The sequence below is a fragment of the Acomys minous genome (genome assembly GCF_964271855.1).
Source record: "Acomys minous genome assembly, chromosome: 2".
Lineage (NCBI taxonomy): Eukaryota > Metazoa > Chordata > Mammalia > Rodentia > Muridae > Acomys > Acomys minous.
In genome coordinates this window covers 51,592,104-51,609,012 of record NC_140484.1, presented here as the reverse complement: position 1 = coordinate 51,609,012, position 16,909 = coordinate 51,592,104, and the positions used below count along the sequence as shown (strand labels likewise).

The 16,909-nt window shown below is 51.5% G+C and overlaps 2 protein-coding genes across 6 annotated transcripts; one reads left to right on the top strand and one right to left on the bottom strand.

The window, feature by feature from the left end:
• The first annotated feature begins 77 nt into the window (after positions 1-77).
• Positions 78-8,094, top strand: RNASEH2C (ribonuclease H2 subunit C). Of its 2 annotated transcripts, XM_084756729.1 has the most exons (5): positions 78-895; positions 7,033-7,255; positions 7,379-7,422; positions 7,624-7,743; positions 7,961-8,094. In XM_084756729.1, exons 1-5 carry the CDS (start codon positions 629-631, stop codon positions 7,985-7,987), a joined length of 681 nt encoding a protein of 226 aa, XP_084612855.1. In that variant the 5' UTR covers positions 78-628; the 3' UTR covers positions 7,988-8,094. The 2 variants fall into 2 exon arrangements, with proteins under 2 accessions (XP_084612855.1, XP_084612854.1); XM_084756728.1 differs by lacking the exon at positions 78-895 and having other exon boundaries at positions 7,379-7,548.
• Positions 8,095-8,173: 79 nt separating this feature from the next.
• Positions 8,174-16,590, bottom strand: KAT5 (lysine acetyltransferase 5). 4 transcript variants are annotated; one of them, XM_084756655.1, is made up of 14 exons: positions 16,392-16,582; positions 16,226-16,292; positions 15,839-15,907; positions 15,612-15,748; positions 15,170-15,325; positions 15,006-15,080; positions 14,624-14,698; positions 13,915-14,163; positions 13,751-13,840; positions 10,711-10,851; positions 10,543-10,636; positions 8,979-9,138; positions 8,799-8,880; positions 8,174-8,711 (listed from the first exon to the last, which is right to left on the bottom strand). In XM_084756655.1, the coding sequence occupies exons 1-14, from the start codon at positions 16,401-16,403 to the stop codon at positions 8,577-8,579; spliced, it is 1,542 nt and encodes a 513-aa protein (XP_084612781.1). In that variant the 5' UTR covers positions 16,404-16,582; the 3' UTR covers positions 8,174-8,576. The 4 variants fall into 4 exon arrangements, with proteins under 4 accessions (XP_084612781.1, XP_084612780.1, XP_084612782.1 ...); XM_084756654.1 differs by having other exon boundaries at positions 16,226-16,418; XM_084756656.1 differs by lacking the exon at positions 10,711-10,851 and having other exon boundaries at positions 16,226-16,590.
• Positions 16,591-16,909: the final 319 nt, after the last annotated feature.

The window sequence follows — 16,909 nt, the reverse complement described above, 5'->3', positions numbered from 1 at the left end:
CTGGAGTTGGGTCATAAGCCCCCAGAAAGATCCAGACTAACGCCAGTACTGCAGACCTCCATAGTCCCTGCTCAGATAGTCTGAAAACTGCTTCTCATGAGGTCTACCCCTGCCCCAGACCGCTTTGCAACTTCTCACGAAGGCTGGAGCTTAAAGCTGGGCCTCCCGACTCTGCCTCAGCCAAGCTCAAACTGCAGAGGACCATACGCCAGCCGCCTGGAGTAAGGAGAAAAGGCTCCCTGGGCAGAGCTGGCTGGAAACACCTGTAAAGGGTGCCAATTCCCAGCAGCCACATGGTGGCTCACAGCCATTTATAATAAGATCTAGTGCGCTCTTCTGGCCTGCAGGTGTACATGCAGGTGAACACTATATATCATAAATCTTTTTTTTTTTTTTAAGGATGCCAATAAGGTTCTGAGCAGGTGGAGGGCCCACATGATCTGGTTCAAAACCAAACCAAACCTAACTTTAGCCAGGAGCGGTGCTGCACGACTGTAATCCCAGCACTCGGGGCAGAGGCAGGGGGATCTCTGTGAGTTTGAGGCCAGCCTGGTCTACAAAGTGAATCCAAGACAGCCAAGGCTACACAGAGAGAGACCCTGTCTCCAAAACAAAACCCTAACTTTTCATGGCCGCCATCAGGAAGTCCAGTCTGTGTTTAGTAATCCTCTCAGATAAGAATTTGTTAATTGTTAAGGCAGTAGTGGTGCACGCCTTTAATCCCAGCGCTTGGGAGGCTCGTGGATCTCTTGAGTTCGAGGCCAGCCTGCTCTGCACAGTGAGTTCCAGGCCAGCCAGGGCTACACAGCTGCACAGTGAAACCCTGTCTCAGAAAGAGCTTGAGAACGTGTTCTGCGCCTTCTTTCTCCAAATGTGCAAGACACTAAGGATGCAGGTATGTTGAGGCCACCGTGTTGCCAGGCACCAGGCTGCTATTTTCCACACATAATGCTTCATGTCATCCTTGCAACAACTCTGAGGCTCTCTTCCCCCCACCCCCACCCCCGCCCTTCAGTGGAGGAACTCTGCCAGCTGAATCGGAGTTAAGTGACTTTTCTGAGGTGACTCAGCTGGGAGGCAGCAGTGTTTTTGTCATCCCACGGCAGGCCACCATTGCCACTAAGCAGAGCTCTACAGGAGCCCATCTCCAGCCTGCTCAGCCCTAAAGCCCCCAGCAGGATGTGCTAAAGCTGAGGGGAGAATGACTTCCGACCTGAATTCTACAGAAAGGACTGGTTTTTGTGGTTTTGTTTCATGGCCCTGCCCTGGTTTCTTACAAGGTAATCTAGGAGAGGAAAGGCGAGAGCTAGTTTGCAGCAGAAGGCCAGGTTCTGGCACACACTGTAGCAGTGAGTTGTTAATGTTCATCCTAGGTAGGACTTCTACAGGGGGCCAAAGACAGTGTTCCATTCAAGGCTAGCTAGTGAGCCAATGAGTGGACCAGAGTTACAAGAGTCCGCCCTGGGTTCAGCCCTCGGCTCTGGGAGAAAAAAAAAAGAGTATAGGTGACTCAAAGCCAGCTGTATCACCAAAAAGGCCAACCCAGCATGGATGACCACTCCAGCCAGCTGCGTCTCTGGAGCATTACAGTTTTGGTGTTTTGTTTTTTTTTTTAAGATTTATTTATTATTTTTTGTTGTTTTGAGACAGGGTCTCTCTGTTAGCCTTGGCTGTCCTAGACTCACTTTGTAGACCAGGTTGACCTTGAATTTACAGCGATCCACCTGCCTCTGCCTCGCAAGTGCTGGGATTAAAGGCATGCGCCACCACGCCCGGCTGATTTACTTATTTATTGTATATGAGTGCTTTATCTGCAGAAGAGAGCATCAGATCACATCATAGATAGCCACCATGTGGTTGCTGGGAATTGAACTCAGGACGTCTAGAAGAGCAGGCAGCGCTCTTAACCTCTGAGCCCCAGCATTACAGGTCTTGCAGCCAGTTCCACCTCAGGTCCCCCCGGAAACTGCTGACTGCTTCTATAATGTGAGGGATAGGCCTTGCCAACCCCCTCACTATATTTCCAGATCCCAAGTTTCCTGAGTCTTCTGAGCCTGAAGGGATACATAGCACTCATCTGAAAAGCCATTGCCAAATCAGAAAGGGGGCCATTCTAGAAACTTCTCCGGTTCGCTTGAGTAGAGAAAAGGTATAGGTCAGCTTCTCATACAATTCTCAGTAAAGCTAGAGAAGTGGGTTCCACAGCAGCCACCACCAGAGCTATCTCACCCAGGCCAGGCTCCCCCCCCCCCACAGCAGCCACCACCAGAGCTATCTCACCCAGGCCAGGTGCCCCCCCCCACAGCAGCCACCACCAGAGCTATCTCACCCAGGCCAGGCTCCCCCCACCCCCGCCTGAAGTCCAACTCGTCTTGGTGCCTCGGCATGGCGAGGGGGTGCTGCCACTGCTGCCTCACACCCAGAGCCAGAGACCTGCGGCTGCTATCGAGAGCCTTACCACTCTGTGTCTATGGTTTAGAGACCATCCTAGTCATGGCGTCCAGTTCTCTTACCATAGTAGGGAGGGGACACAGAAAAAGCAGTTCTTTACACACAAATCCAAGAAATGTGTTAAGCCTTAGTCCAAGATAAAGAATCTAGACTCAGGAGGCTGAGGAGGTGACCAATGTGAGGCCCCTCTGCACCTGTGTGAAGCCAGGTGCGGCCCCGACATCTCATCACAGCTGGAAGGCAGACAGGAGGGTCTACAGAGCTCCCCCCCCCAAAAAAAACAGGGTTTCTCTACGTAGCTTTGAATGTCCTAGAACTCGCTCTGTAGACCAGGCTGGCCTTGAACTCACAGATCTACTTGTCTCTACCTCCCAAGCGCTGGGGGATTAAAGGTGTGCACCACCTCTGCTTGCTAATGAAGCTTGTTAGCAAGCAGTGTTGTGGAGGAATGCCTTGAGTAGATGTAGCAGTTGTCAATAAAGCGCTGTTTAGCCAATCAGCTGAGCAGAAGGACAGGAAGGTGGGGCTTCGAGGAGAGGTTGGAAGAGCTGGTTGCTAGACAGTTAGTTGACAGTTGGGGAGAGAAGCCATCCGAGGAGGATCAGATTGGCAAGTGATTGGGATACATGTAGGTTTTGAGGCCATAGGATTAGAGTAGTTTAGTTTACTAGTAGATTAGTAGTAGTTTAGATTCTGCCCAGCATAGTGCTTGCAACTTTAAAATACACTACAGACTCATTGTATCAGTTTTTGGCTTCCTAGGCCATACAGATAATTGCAACACAGTGTAGCCAAGTCAGCAAACCCAAGTTCAGTGAGAGCTCCTGCCTCAGTAAGGTAAAGAGCAACCAGACACCCAGCATGCACCTCTGGCCTTCTACACACACCCATCCACACAGGACCACAGAACACAAGCTCACACACAAAGGAATAATTAGCCCACGTAAGGATAAGCCCTCTGTCTTACACCCATCTTCCTACCAATCCACAGGCCTCGGTTCAACCCACCCACTCCTTCAGCGCTGGCCACCAGATAAGCAACTCCACCCAGCAAAACAAGTTACGTGTCCTGTGTCACGGTTCATAGACCAATGACAGGTCTCCGGTTGTGGCCTGTGATTCAAGCCATCAGGCTGTTAATCAGGGTTTCCACAACCCTGGTTTGGTATGTTTGGTGGTTTCTAAGGGACACTGTACTTACCTTCACCTGCTTATCACCGACCGAGGACGGTACATGGCCCGATGTGATGGTGGATCCCTATCAGCCTCATAGTCCAGAGCCCGAGGCTTCAAGTTCAAAGCCAACTAAGGCCTTCATAGTGAGACTGTCTCACCAAGCACAAGTATATTACAGGGGACTAGAGAGTTCAGTTCCCAGCGCCTGTGCCCAACAGCTCAGAACTACAGGTGCCTTGAGCTCCAGGAGATCTGTACCCTTGTCTGGCCCCCGCAGGTACTTGCACACATGCACACATTGCATATAGAGACATACAGTTTTTTAAAAAATTAATATATATTACAAAAGATGCAGATAAGTAACCAAATAGAGCTGGGCATGGTGGTGTACACGCCTTTGATCCCAGCACTGGGGAGGCAGAGGCAGGCGGATCACTGTGAGTTCGAGGCCAGCCTGGTCTACAAAGTGAGTCCAGGACAGCCAAGGCTACACAGAGAAACCCTGTCTCAAAAAACCAAAATCAAATGGAAGGGACACATGGGGCAAAACGTGTGGTGGGAGTTTCCATGTCCTGTCTAGGATGTGCTTCCCTCTAGACACCTCTTGATGCCTCCAGGTAGCTGAACAAAAAAATTAAGGAGCTGGGCTTGGTGGCGAACACCTTTAATCCCAGCACTCAGGGAGGCAGAGGCAGGAGGAACTCTGCTGAGGGGTGTTTTATAAGCTCCAAGTGGGAGCTGAGGAAGGCATGGAAAAGCTGTGAAACTTCCCAGAGAGACAAGGTCACAGAGACCCAGAAGGAAACCGTGGGGCTTATCAGACAACTCTGATGGGGAGGAGGCAAGGAAACAGTTCCAACAAAGGAAGAGGACTGTGGTTTGTTTGTGTGTTTGTTTGTTTGTGTCAGGGTTTCTCTGTGTAGCCTTGGCTGTCCTGGACTCACTTTGTAGATCAGGCTGACCTCAAACCCACAGTTATCTGCCTGCCTCTGTCTCCCGAGTGCTGGGAGATTACAGGCATACACCGCCACGGCTGGCTGAGGAGTGAGTGTTTTAACAACTAGAGAATTGCCCACCTGGTGGGGCCCCGGAGGGAGGGCATAGCAGGGAGGTGATAGGCACCCTGGAGGGCACAGGAGGCTCCAGAAGCCAGAGAGAGGGACATTTACCCAATCAGTGAGGGCAGATGGGTGGTTAGAGCAGGTGGAGGGCAGAAGCAGCTGAAGAGGTGGACTCTAGAATTTGGAATCAAATAAGGTGAGTGGCAGAAGCCAGCAGAAACAAGTGACCCAGACATAAGAGAGTCAGAGCAGCAGTTTGTAGGAATAGCTGAGTCCCTTTGATAATGAAAAGTACAGGTAAGAGATATTAGTTGTAGTCTTTGATCTATTTATTTATTTATTTATTTATTTTGAGACAGGGTTTCTCTGTGTAGCCTTGGCTGTTCTGGACTCGATTTGTAGACCAGGCTGGCCTCGAACTCACAGCGATCTACCTACTTCTGCCTCTGGAGTGCTGGGATTAAAGGCATGTGCCACCATGCCCAGCTTAGGCTTTGACCTCTTTAAAACCTACTTTATTTGGGGTTTTTTAATGCCTCTACCTCCCTTCCAATCCATCTATTCTAGATAGAAGAGAAAAGAGGTTAATAGGAACAGTCAAGTAGAGCTTTTTAGACTCAGTTCCTTGGGGTGATTCCACTCTTCATCAGGATTCCAGCCGACCATTAAACAGCAAACCCACAATTCAGCTAAAGTGACCACAACCTCAGCAGCCTGAACCCAGGCGTGTTCTCTGGAGTGTCTCTGTCTGGGAGCATCTCGAAGCAGAACGATGAACAACCAAACGATGCAAGGTGATGCAAAAGTGCTTGATCTTTGTTGTTGGATTATTTATACTGTCCCATCGTCCATGCAGAATGTTTTTCAACTGGCAAAGATTATGCTCCTGCAACAGGCGGTTCCCTTTCCATGAGACAAACATCACTCGCCCTCTCACAAGTTTGTTTCCAGCAGACAAACATCACATGCCCTCACACAAGGCGGTTTCTCATCCCACATTTGGGATCAAGACAAAAACATGTTTACTTCCACTACAATTAGTTTGGCCTGTTGATTAGTGGTTCGGGATGGGAGAACCCACTGTACCTTATGAAAGGGGTTGGCAGTGGGTGCAAGGAGGTACTCATGTGAGGGGCCAAGGAGAGGGAGCCCAAGAACATAAGCCAGCTACCCCTAGGAAAGACAGAATTTCATCCTTGGTAGTGGAGACTATAGGGACTGGATTAGGCATTTTCTACTTAGCAGTAGAGAGCTGGACCTTAGAGGATGAGGCCCTATATCCCTGGGGAGACAGAAGTTTAGTAGAGGTGTCAGCCTGGCTAATTTGTAGGGACAGACTACAGAGAAGGTCATCTACTGTATGAACTCAGATTTAGGAAGAGACAATGAGTAGACCAAAGCCTGGCTAGAATGATCCTGGTTATCCTGGGACCCCTGGGTGGGATGGTCCAGGTGAGTTGGGTAGAAAGGTAGGGGTCTGGGCCAGTCAAGTAAAGGCAAAAATATTTTGTGACTGAGAGTCCAGAGGAATGGAAAATAAGGCACACTTGAGGTCTAGTACAGAGATGAGAGGGCCCTGAAGGGATGGTGGGTTAGGGTTAGTACTGTGGGGTAGAGAGGAACCAAGCAGTGGGTTCCATTGCAGGGAGTTTTTCTTTTCATTCTTTCCTTTTTTTTCTGAGACAGAGTTTCTCTGTGTAGCCTTGACTATCCTTTGTAGACCAGGCTGGCCTTGAACACAGAAATTCTCCTGCTTCTGCCTCCCTGAGTGCTGGGATCACAGGCATGCGCCAGTGCACCCAGCCCAATAAATCTCTTGTGTGAGGTTGGTTTGTTGTAGAGATGTGACTTTATGGTATTCCTTAGTTCCCAACCGCCAGGATACTTTTCACCTCGGCGCTGTACCATTAACACTGATCTTGGAGTGAAGTCGGGGAGGGATGCTCTTTCCTTGGCCCCTTCCCCTACAGGACTGTAGTTCTAGAGCACGTACTTAATATGTCCAAGGCCCTGTGTCCAATCCTCATCACCATCAAAAATAGTTTACCAGACAACCTATATAAATAGGACTCTTCTAGGGATCTGTTTAGTTGTTTTTACAAACAGTAAGAACCCTAAAAATGTTAGGGCTGGGTATGGTGGCGCAGCTAAACCCCACACTGGGGAAGTGGGGGCCGAAGGATAAGGAGATCATACACAGTTAAAGTTAAATATTTCACGCGAGCGCGCGTGCACACACACACACACACACACACACACCCGTGTCCCTGCATAGGGCAGCAGCCAGAGAAAGGACTACGATTCCCATAAGGCTCTGCGCCTAGCGTGCTTGGTCTCCCGACAGACCCCGCGTGCCTCTCCCGCCAGCTTTTGCCTGAGCGTTCGAGCGTCTGAGATGGAGACCCCAGAGGAAGCGGCGGACGGGAAACAGCGCGTCCACCTGCGCCCAGGCTCGTTGCGTGACCCGACACCGGCTACGCTGCACCTCCTGCCCTGCGAGGTTCTGGTGAGCCGGCCCGCCCCAGTGGAGCGCTTTTTCACGCCCGCCGTGCGCCACGGTGCAGACGGTGAGTCCCGGCAGGCCCCGCGCAGACCCCAGGGCAGTCTGGCTTCGTGGTCCACGGGAGAGGCCGCGGACACATTCTCCGGGGGCCAGGCGGGCCTGACAGCTTTGCGTGTCCCTCCCGCAGGGCTGCAGGTGTCGTTTCGCGGTCGTGGCCTGCGGGGCGAGGAGGTAGCTGTGCCGCCGGGCTTTGCGGGATTCGTGATGGTGGCGGAGGAGATGGGAAAGGGGCTGCTAGGGAAGCTGAACTTCTCAGGGGACGCAGACCAGACACAGGAGCCGCTGGCGCGGGACTTCGTGAGCAGAGGGAGAAGGTAGGCTCGGGGTGAGGGCAGTAACTGCTCTCCCGATTCTGAAACCGGCCTTTCCCAGGACCGCTTTATCGGAGCCACCGGCAGCTTCAGCCACTTCACCCTGTGGGGTCTGGAAACGGTCCCTGGCCCTGATGCCAAAGTGCACAGGGCCCTAGGTTGGCCCAGCCTCGCTGCGGCGGTAAGTGTACACATGGGGCCTCCCACCCGCCCTGAATCATGTCTCTGGTGATTTGGGGGGTGGTTGGGGGAGCTTAGGGCAATGTGCATATTGGGAACCGGACTAAGGAGTGGCGGGAGGCACTCCCCACTTTTCTAATCTGGCTTTCTCAAAAGGGGTCCCTACCCAACTGCTATGTATTAGAAGTCACACTAAGTAGAAGTGACTCCTGTTGCAGATTCACGCACAGGTGCCTGAGGACTGAGCACCAGAGCATGAAAATGAAAGTCACAGATCCCTTCACACCAATAAGGGAGCAACACGCTCACTTTGGCGCCACTGTTTCTATCCCAATAAATGAACTTCACAACACCCGTGAGTCTGTGGGCACCTTAGTCCCCTGAAGCCGGCACTGCATAGCACCCACTCTGGCAAGAACTTGTGATAGCTCTGCCTATATAAACAATTTATTGCTGGGGGCAGGGGGGGCCAGAACTTTCCATCCAGCGCCCACCCCACCTTCCAGCTCCTTTACAAAAGAATTTTTTACAATCACCAGTCTTCTGTACAGAATGCTCCCCTCCCGGCTTAAATGTACACAGCTGCCTGGATCCCTCTGGTCCCTGTGTTCAGAGCAGACCTGGGCCAATAAGCCAGCTGTCCTTGGAGCTGGCCTAGCCCTGAGCTTGTCTTGGTACTGGCCACTGGGTGGCCCTTCGCAGGCCTCTCCTCCTTTTGGAGCTGTCCTCAGCCCTGTCTCCCTTTGCATGCCTCTTCGAAGCCCACATGGGACAAGACAGCATGTCAGCCCCAGTTCTGCCAGCTCTCTTGGTGTTGCAGTGGGTAGTGCCTGGTCACCACTTTCCTCTCTTGCTCCAATCTTTGGGAGTGAAGTGCAGACACTTGGAGTCAATTCGAAGGAGCCGCTTGAGCATAGCCCGCTCATGCCCATCCACGATGTCCTCCGATAGCGTGAGGATATACTGGCCCTGGGCAAGACACAGACCCAGCCTGTGGTCAGCTCATAGGTTCTGCAACCTATACCCTTCATCTATCCCCTCAGCATGCCTCCTGACCTTGTAGTAATTGATGAGATTGAGGTACTGCAGTGTGGAGATGACATCTTCTTTCTTGATACTGGTGATTTCACTGATCTCACTGTGGGAGGGCAAAAGTTAAGTCCCCTGAGGATATTCATCTGTCCCCAGGAACAGACAGGCCATACCATGCACCCCCAGGTGGGCATTCGAGCTCACTTGATGGTGATCTGTGGCCTCTCCCCGCTCTCTGACTTCAGCCCCATCAGGATCTCCAAGATGGTCTGGGACCAGTAACTTCGGTAGGATAGGAGGCCCAGGTCTGACAGGGGTTTCTCAGGAGTCCCTGTCTTCCCTTCTACTTTAGAGAGTTCATAGCCTAAAGCAGTGGAGCACAAGAGGGTTAGTAAGCATCACAAGAGTCTACTGCAATTCCCAAGAGCAGGGATTGGTGAGCCGGGTTGCCTGGTTTCTGTCCCTCACTCGCTCTTGTATTGGATTAGTAGTTTCCCTGCCTGCTGACTGGGTACTTGCCAGGCAATAAAAGCTGATGCGATGGAGTGCTAGGTTTTCCATTGCCGTCCTAGCCTGTGTCTGGTGTATGAGGAGGGCAGCGAGAGAGCCCTTTTGAGTGTCATGTTTTCCTAGCTGTGATCCTGTAAGTGTCAGCTGCTTGTAACACAGGATGGCAAGTACAGAGGTGCTTCTTCAGAGCCAGGGAACTGGCCTTGAGTGGCCCCTTCCCTCTTACTTCGGTTGACTGCCAGACAGTTCATGAGACCTTTAAGCTGTACAGAGCCAACAGCTCTTTATTCTCTTCTCAGCCCTGGGGGTGTCCCTCTCAGTTTGGAGAAACCCTTCCTAACTTCAGCTGTATTGGCCTCTAATGGCCCCTGACACTTTAAATCTGTTGGCTCGTCCCCCCCCCCCCCCCCTTTGCTTAAGCACCCTTGGACAAGAGGGGCCAGAGAGAGGGTGTGTCTGGAAAGAAGACCCAAGGCGGGGAAGAGGGTCACTCGGTGCACAGGGCCTTCAGGCCCATGGGTCCACTGGATGCCATGCTCGCCTCGAGCTGAGTCCCTGACCCTGCTCAATGGTTGCCTGCCTCCCTTTGATCTGTCTAATGATAGGCACATCTTGTGGCCTGTCCTTTGGGTGTCCTTTCACAGGCTCTACTGGGACCAGTTTCCAGAGAATGTGATTCACAACTTGGGGTCATTCAGTAATAAAATATTCCAGACAGATCATGCTTCGTGTGTTTTCACTTGCAAAAAAAGCTAAAGCTTTTCCCTTGACCTCTGGGTCAGAGAATGGTTAAGTGGACGGAATGGGAATGAGTGGACTAACCCTAGGAAACAGTGGCTGCAGGGTTATGAGCCGGTGTTCTCACAAAGGGCCAAAGCCCTCCTAGGCTCCTGACAAAGCAGCAGCACACAAGTCTCTTCTTAGTGGGTTAAATAGTATTTTCAACACCTCCTGCCTGCAAGGCTCAGAGAATACCTAGTGACTTGACCACTGGTCCTTGACAGATAACTTGTTTAGGGGGACACATCCACAAGTGAACACAAGGAGCTAACTGAGCTATCCAGAGCTCCAGATGGGAACAGGTGATTCCAATATGGGGAAAGCTGAGTGGCACGTAGACTGTTAGCCAGTGAGGAGTGGGTGCTGGGCGCCTACTGCTGGTGCCTGGCATGCCAGCCCGTGAAGCATGGGTGAGGGCACACTCGCGCCAGCCTGGGCTGGCGGCCTCCCTTCTCCTGCTTAGGCAGCACATACTCACTGAACTCAATAAGCAGCTTGCCGTAGCCCCGGCGCTGATAGGGAGGCAGAGTCAAGATGCAGGCCACGTTGTAATCTTCTGTGGATTCCTTTTCCTGGAAGAAGAGTTGGTCGGGTTAATGAAGGCTGGGCTAAGGCAGGGCTGAGGGGCAGCCTGGTGAGTGCTGACCTTGGAGAAGTAGCCCACGATATGGAAGCCCTTGCAGTCATACTCTGTCATCACATAGAAGAGGAAGGGGTCTGTGTCATAGTATAATGTCTTGTGGTCGAGGAAACACTTGGCCAGAAGACACAGGTTTTGTGAATAACTCTGTAAAGGAAAAGGCCTGTCAGTCAGTGGTCTGGGGTACTATTTAAAGAGTCAGTTTTTTGTTTGGTTGGTTTTTTTGAGACAGGGTTTCTCTGTGTTGCCTTCGCTGTCCTGGTCTCACTTTGTACACCAGGTTGGCCTCGAACTCACAGCGATCCACCTGCCTCTGCCTCCCTAGTGCTGGGATTAAAGGCGTGCGCCACCACGCCCGGCAAAGAGTTAGTTTTATTATGGTATATGTGACACAGGTGTGTAACAGGCAAGTGGAAGTCAGGAACCTGTTGGGAGACCATTCTCCTCCCACTATGGGCTCTACAGAGCGACTCAGATGGTCAGGCTGTGTGACAAGTGCTTCTACCCACTGGGCCATCTCAGGGCTCTAAAGAGCTCTTCCTTGTGCTATTCCAGCTGACAGGTGATGAGCTACCCGGGCACCAGTGAGCCGCTCACCAGTGCTTAAGTGCCAGGAGCCTACATGCTGGTATCCAACTGTCTGCCCCCCGGTGAGCTGCATAGCTTCCATATATTCAGCAAGGCCTGCACTGCCCACTGTTCCACTTAACAACAGTCAAGAATATTTCCAAGCCAGGCATGCTGGTGTATGCCTACAATCTCAGCACTTAACAAATAGAGGCAGGCTACAAGTTTGAAGTCAGAGAGCTAGGAATACATAGATTTTATTTTATTTTATTTTTAATTTATTTTAAATTAAATTCTGCATGGAGTCTGGAGTCATACTCAGGAGAGAAGTTCTAACCATGTGGCTATCCTTAGAGTCCCGGTGTCAAAACGCTAATGCTCAGCCACAGTGATGCTTCCTGGGAACTGGGCTGCTATTCTCCAAGGAAGTGTTAAGAAAACTACTGGCCTTAGCTGAGTGTGGTGGTACACGCCTTTAATCCCAGCACTCGGGAAGCAGAGGCAGGCGGATCTCTCTGAGTTCGAGGCCAGCCTGGTCTACAAAGAGAGACCAGGACAGCCAGAGCTACACAGAGGAAACCATGTCTCAGAAAAAGAGAAAGAAAGAAAGAAAGAAAGAAAAAAATGAATAAATTTCCAGCTTAGGTGTCCTTCCTGGAAAACTCTGGACTGGCTGCTTTACTACACATGTGATTACTAGAGGTATTTCAGACAGCTTCGCAACTACTCACTGGCCGTTTACTCAAACACCACACTTAATACACAGCAGTATGGAGCTTTGTGTCTTTCTCTTAAAGAGGTAGCTCCTCTTTAAGGTGAGTTCCCCCACCAATCCAGGTACCTGCCACTCTCCCTCTATATCTTTAGAAGTGTGTATTTCAATGAGCTCCATACTAGTCACCTACAGAAAACCAAACCTGCTCCTCCCCACTGATCTTTTTTTTAAAATATAGAATGCGCTCTCTACCCCTCTCTAGATCTTTATTTCTCTTTTTGCCTCTCTCTACTTCTCTACCTCTCCTCTCTCTACCTCCCTCTTCTCTTTCTAATTTTTTTTTAAGATTTACTTATTTATTTTATGACTCTGAGTGCTCTATCTGCATGTACACCTGAATTCCAGAAGAGGGCATCAGATCACATCGTAGACGGTTGTCAGCCACACCATGTGGTTGCTGGGAATTGAACTCAGGACCTCTGGAAGAGCAGCCAGTGCTCTTAACCTCTGAGCCATCTCTCCAGCCCCCTTTCTACTTTCTGTCTATCACTCTCTCTCTCTCCCTCTCTAGATCTCTTTTTACCTCTCTCTCCTCTCTACCTCTAGCTCTCCCTCTCTCCTTCCCTCTCCTCTCCAGCTCTCCTCTCTCTGGGGTACCCCTTCCCTCTTTCCTTCTCCCCCCACACTCATCTAATAAATTCTGTATAACATAAAGGAACGCTTCACAAATTTGCGTGTCATCCTTGCGCAGGAACCATGCTAATCTTCTCTGTATCATTCCAATTCTAGTATATGTGCTGCCGAAGCGAGCACCTCCCCACTGATCTTGTCCCTGTCCCCTGGTCCCCGACCTTGCCTTTTCACCCCTCCCTTTTCTTTTCCTTCTCACGTTCACTGTCCTGGTATGTCAGTGCCCAATCTCTGAATGCAACTGCTTCACTGCCTTAAACATCACGTCCAGGCCCACAGGTCAACCTGCAAACTTTTAGAAACAGGGTCTGACTATAGCTCTGACTGGCCTGGAACTCCCTCTCGACCAGCAGAACTCTGCCTATCACCACTTCCTGAGTGTTAGAAATAAAGACTATGCCACCATACCCAACCAAAGATCCTGTTTTTGTTTTTTGAGAAAGCGGTTTACTATGCAGTCTGTAGTTCAGCCTTAATTTCCTCTGTCTTCAGCCTCCTGGATGCTGTGCGTACAAATGTACCACCATGCTTGGCTAAGCTGTTTTTTTGTTTTTGTTTTTGTTTTTTATGTTTTTTCAAGACAGGGTTTTTCTCTTGGCTGTCCTGAACTCACTTTGTAGACCAGGCTGGCCTTGAACTCACAGAGATACGTTTTTATCGGTGTTTTTTTTTTTTTTGTTTTTTTGTTTTTTTGTTTCTGTGAAACAAGGTCATTCTCACTATAGCCCAGGCTAACTTTGAACTCGAGCTTTCTGAGTGCTGGGATTATAGGCATACACTACCTCTAAGCTCTCATAACTGCTTCTTTTGAATTCTGCTAACCCACCCTTTTGTTTCCCATCACTTCTCATATTGGGATCTGAACAGCTGTTCTATGTCTGCTTCTGCCATCGACCTCTCAGGAACAGAACTTGTCCAAATCCTAGTATTCCCTACATTCCCCCACCTCTGCTTTACATCAGCAATTCAATAAAAACAGGCTAAACTGATCTATAGCCAGAGTGGTCAAGTGCTCTGGGCAGGAAAAAGTTGTTCATATGACGTATTGCAGGCTCCACTGCCCCAGCCACTGACCTTGTTTTTCCGTCCATCAATCTCAAAAAAGGAGATGGTGCCCTTGCGGTAAATTTCGTTGCCTGGAGGATGCCGAAGGTCACATTTGGTCTAAGGACAAGAGCAGGATCAGGCAGGGACTGGTGAGGGTATACGGGGAGGCAGCCTCCCAGGACCCCTCCTACCAAGTGGCGCTGCAGACACTTGAGGCTACGGCCATATTTGAGGCAGAATTCGCACAGGTAGAGGACGGGTAGTGTGGTGAGCTCTTGTGGGTACGGGGAGAAGTACCACGGCTTGAGGCGATGCCGGCCAAGCTCAATACACTCAATGTTCTTCATCCGGGTGACAATGTCGTCGTGACTCCGGTCAGACACCAAGCTGCCAGTCATGCGTGGCGCTGATGGTATTCCATCTGAGCTGTCCTGAGAGTCCTGCCCAAGGCAAATGGAAATACAAGATGTTAGCACAGTTAAGCAGAATACTGCCACAGGTTTCTGCATCATGATCCCCATTTTCCAAAATAAACCGAAACCAGGAAACTGGTAACATGATAAAAAACACCCAGTGGTTAGTCTGCCTGGGTCTTAATCCCATCAACACCCTTACTGCCCAATACCTCTCATTTGCTTTTATTTTATTTCTACTTTATTTTTGAGACAGGGTTTCTCTGTGTAGCCTTGGCTGTCTTGGATCGCTTTGTAGACCAGGCTGGCCTCGAACTCACATAGAGATCCTCCTGCCTCTGCCTCCCCGGTGCTGGGATTAAAGGCGTGCACCACCATGCCCAGCACTTGTTTGCTTTTAATTTAGTCACTGAATGAACCCTCCTTGCCCAAGACCATTTGCTCCCCTTCTCCCAGTTCTCTTCTTCCTCTGCTTCTTTATACCCACCTCATCAGTGCCCAAGCAGTTAGATTTCCGCTTCCGGCCTGGCTGTGCTGCCACCGCCCTACGGGCTGATCCATTCTGTGGATGAGACAGAAGAAGATGGGTGACTGTGTGATAAGCCTGAAGGAGGCTGCCAGACAGCAAGGAAGGAGAGGGAGAGGCGGGAGGGGCTGTCAGGATGGCTCGGACCCTGGCTGCTCTTCTAGAGGACATGGGTTCCTTTCCCAGCACCCATATGGTGGTTCACAACCATCTCTAACTCCAATTTCAACGGCTGCAATGCCCTCTTCTAGCCATGGGCACCAGGCATGCAAGTGGGGCATACATAATTCAGACACTCATACACATAAAATAAAAATAAACCTTAAAAAAAAAAAAGACTCACCTGGGGGAAAACTGAGGCTGGGGCTGTCTCGCTGGGCACTGGAGTTGCTGGTGAAACCACCTCCACCTTCCGTTTCTGCAGAGAGAAACCAAGAAAGGTGGGTCAGAAGGTAGAGAAAGTGGGACCTGAGAAGAAAGCAAGGTCCCTGGAATTGCTGAGGGTACCGTTGAGCGGTGGCTGGGTTGCAGGCATGAGCTGGAGGAGAGCGGCTGGTCGGGCTCACCACCGGGAATGGCCTCCCGCTCCTTGGGCAGGTTGAAGCGGAGTGTGATCTGGACCGGGATTGGCAAAGTCTTCCCGCTGGCCTGGGCGGAGGCCGGCTGTAGAGATAGGTCCAGGGTCTTCCTCTGGGGTGGGGATGGTAGTGGGATGGCGGAAGGGGAGGGTGGGCCCCTAGGCATGGAGTGATCAAATCCCACTCTCTGCCTTCATTAGAGCAAGGCAACAGTGGACTCTGGAAGCTACACCTGCCATTTGGTCCCCATCCTTTGCAAGCTGAAGCCACGGCAGGAGAATGCTGCCTTCTACCCATTCAGGAACCCCTGAGGCCAAGAGATGCAAGAAGGAAGAGGCAGGAGAGGAAGGTGAAATGGGGGACCTACTCACCACCTCTCTTTCGGGAGAGCCGGGGCGGGACCCAGGAAGTCCGTTCTTGGTAGGGGTCTTGGCCTCTTTCTTGGGGAATTGGATCTTCTTTAAGTCCAGCCGCTCGTGAGTCACCCATTCATCCAGACGTTTGTTGACTGCAGCAACGAAAATGGCTCAGGAGGGAATGCCAGAGGCGGCCCTCAACCCTCTCCGGCCACCCCACTTCGTCCAGGCCCAGGACTCACAATCAATGTAATGCACATAGAAAAGCTTCCGGCCACTGATGTCCTTCACGCTCAGGATCTCAGCCAGGGCTGTGGGGAACAACACAGACAGGCGCTCTTAGCCAGGGCAGGTCATGAGACTCCACCCTTCGACCTGAATTCCACCTCCAGGCTGGATCCCTATGCCCAGCACTTAGAAGGGCTGCCTCAGGACCCCTTCAGTCACCAAGTGACACCTCTCTCCAAGCCCCGCCTGACTCATCTCCGTACGTCTAAAAGCCACGCCCCTCCTTTCGAGTATCTGCGACCGCCCCAGGATTGCAGAAGCCCCTCCCCCTCCCGTGATCGTTGACTCCCGCCCGCCCCTCGCCCTCTGGTTCCTTGGGCCCGCCCCCCGACGTCACTCACGCCACTCATCTTCGTTGTCCTGGTTGCGCCGCAGCACGGGCAGGCGGCAGCCCTCGATTATCTCCCCCTGGGGAGACAGCGCGGCGCCAGGGTCGGCTACTGGGGGGCCTCGGGCTCTACCCACCTCCCCTGGCTCCCTCCGCCCCGCCCCGGGCACCGGACTCACCACCTCCGCCATCTTCCCTCCCTCCACTGCCACTTCCGGCCCCTCTGGGAGACGTCACTTCCGGAACTGAGTGCGCTATAGGCCCGAACCCCTCGAAGCATTTGTGAGAAAATACTTGAGAGTCCTCGATAGCTGGTTGGTAGTAAGAAGCAGGCCCGTTTGGGGAATGGAAGAACAGGGTGGAGTAACCCTGAGGACCAGTTCTAGATGGAATCTCCACAACTCGCACTGCGATTGGAGGAATGCCTAGTCTGTCACGTGACGCCCACCGGGTGCGACGCCGGTCACGCAGATCAAGTGTTTAGGCTGTGACCTGGGCTGTTCCTTGTTGTGGTAGCGGGAGGCGTCGCCCTGAGTAAGAGGCTGAAAGTAGGATTTTCGACCCTGGGCAGTCAGTAGCTGAAGGGATTTAAAGAACCAGCCAGGTGTTTGCATATGATTCCGCAGGCATGGGGATTTAGCAAGAGTTTCAGTTTTTGCTGGCCTTTAATCCCAGCACTCGGGAGGCAGAGGCAGGC

What these genes read in the sequence shown, in the direction of transcription:
- RNASEH2C (XM_084756729.1), top strand. Translation starts at nt 629, where the DNA reads ATGGCCGCCATCAGGAAGTCCAGTCTGTGTTTAGTAATCCTCTCAGAT. An exon ending in GCAAGACACTAAGGATGCAG is followed by an intron (nt 896 to 7,032) that starts GTATGTTGAGGC and finishes GTCTCCCGACAG; the next exon opens with ACCCCGCGTGCCTCTCCCGC. An exon ending in CGTGCGCCACGGTGCAGACG is followed by an intron (nt 7,256 to 7,378) that starts GTGAGTCCCGGC and finishes TCCCTCCCGCAG; the next exon opens with GGCTGCAGGTGTCGTTTCGC.
- KAT5 (XM_084756654.1), bottom strand. Translation starts at nt 16,403, where the DNA reads ATGGCGGAGGTGGTGAGTCCGGTGCCCGGGGCGGGGCGGAGGGAGCCA. An exon ending in CTATGTGCATTACATTGATT is followed by an intron (nt 15,749 to 15,838) that starts GTGAGTCCTGGG and finishes TCGTTGCTGCAG; the next exon opens with TCAACAAACGTCTGGATGAA. An exon ending in AACCCAGCCACCGCTCAACG is followed by an intron (nt 15,081 to 15,169) that starts GTACCCTCAGCA and finishes TTCTCTCTGCAG; the next exon opens with AAACGGAAGGTGGAGGTGGT.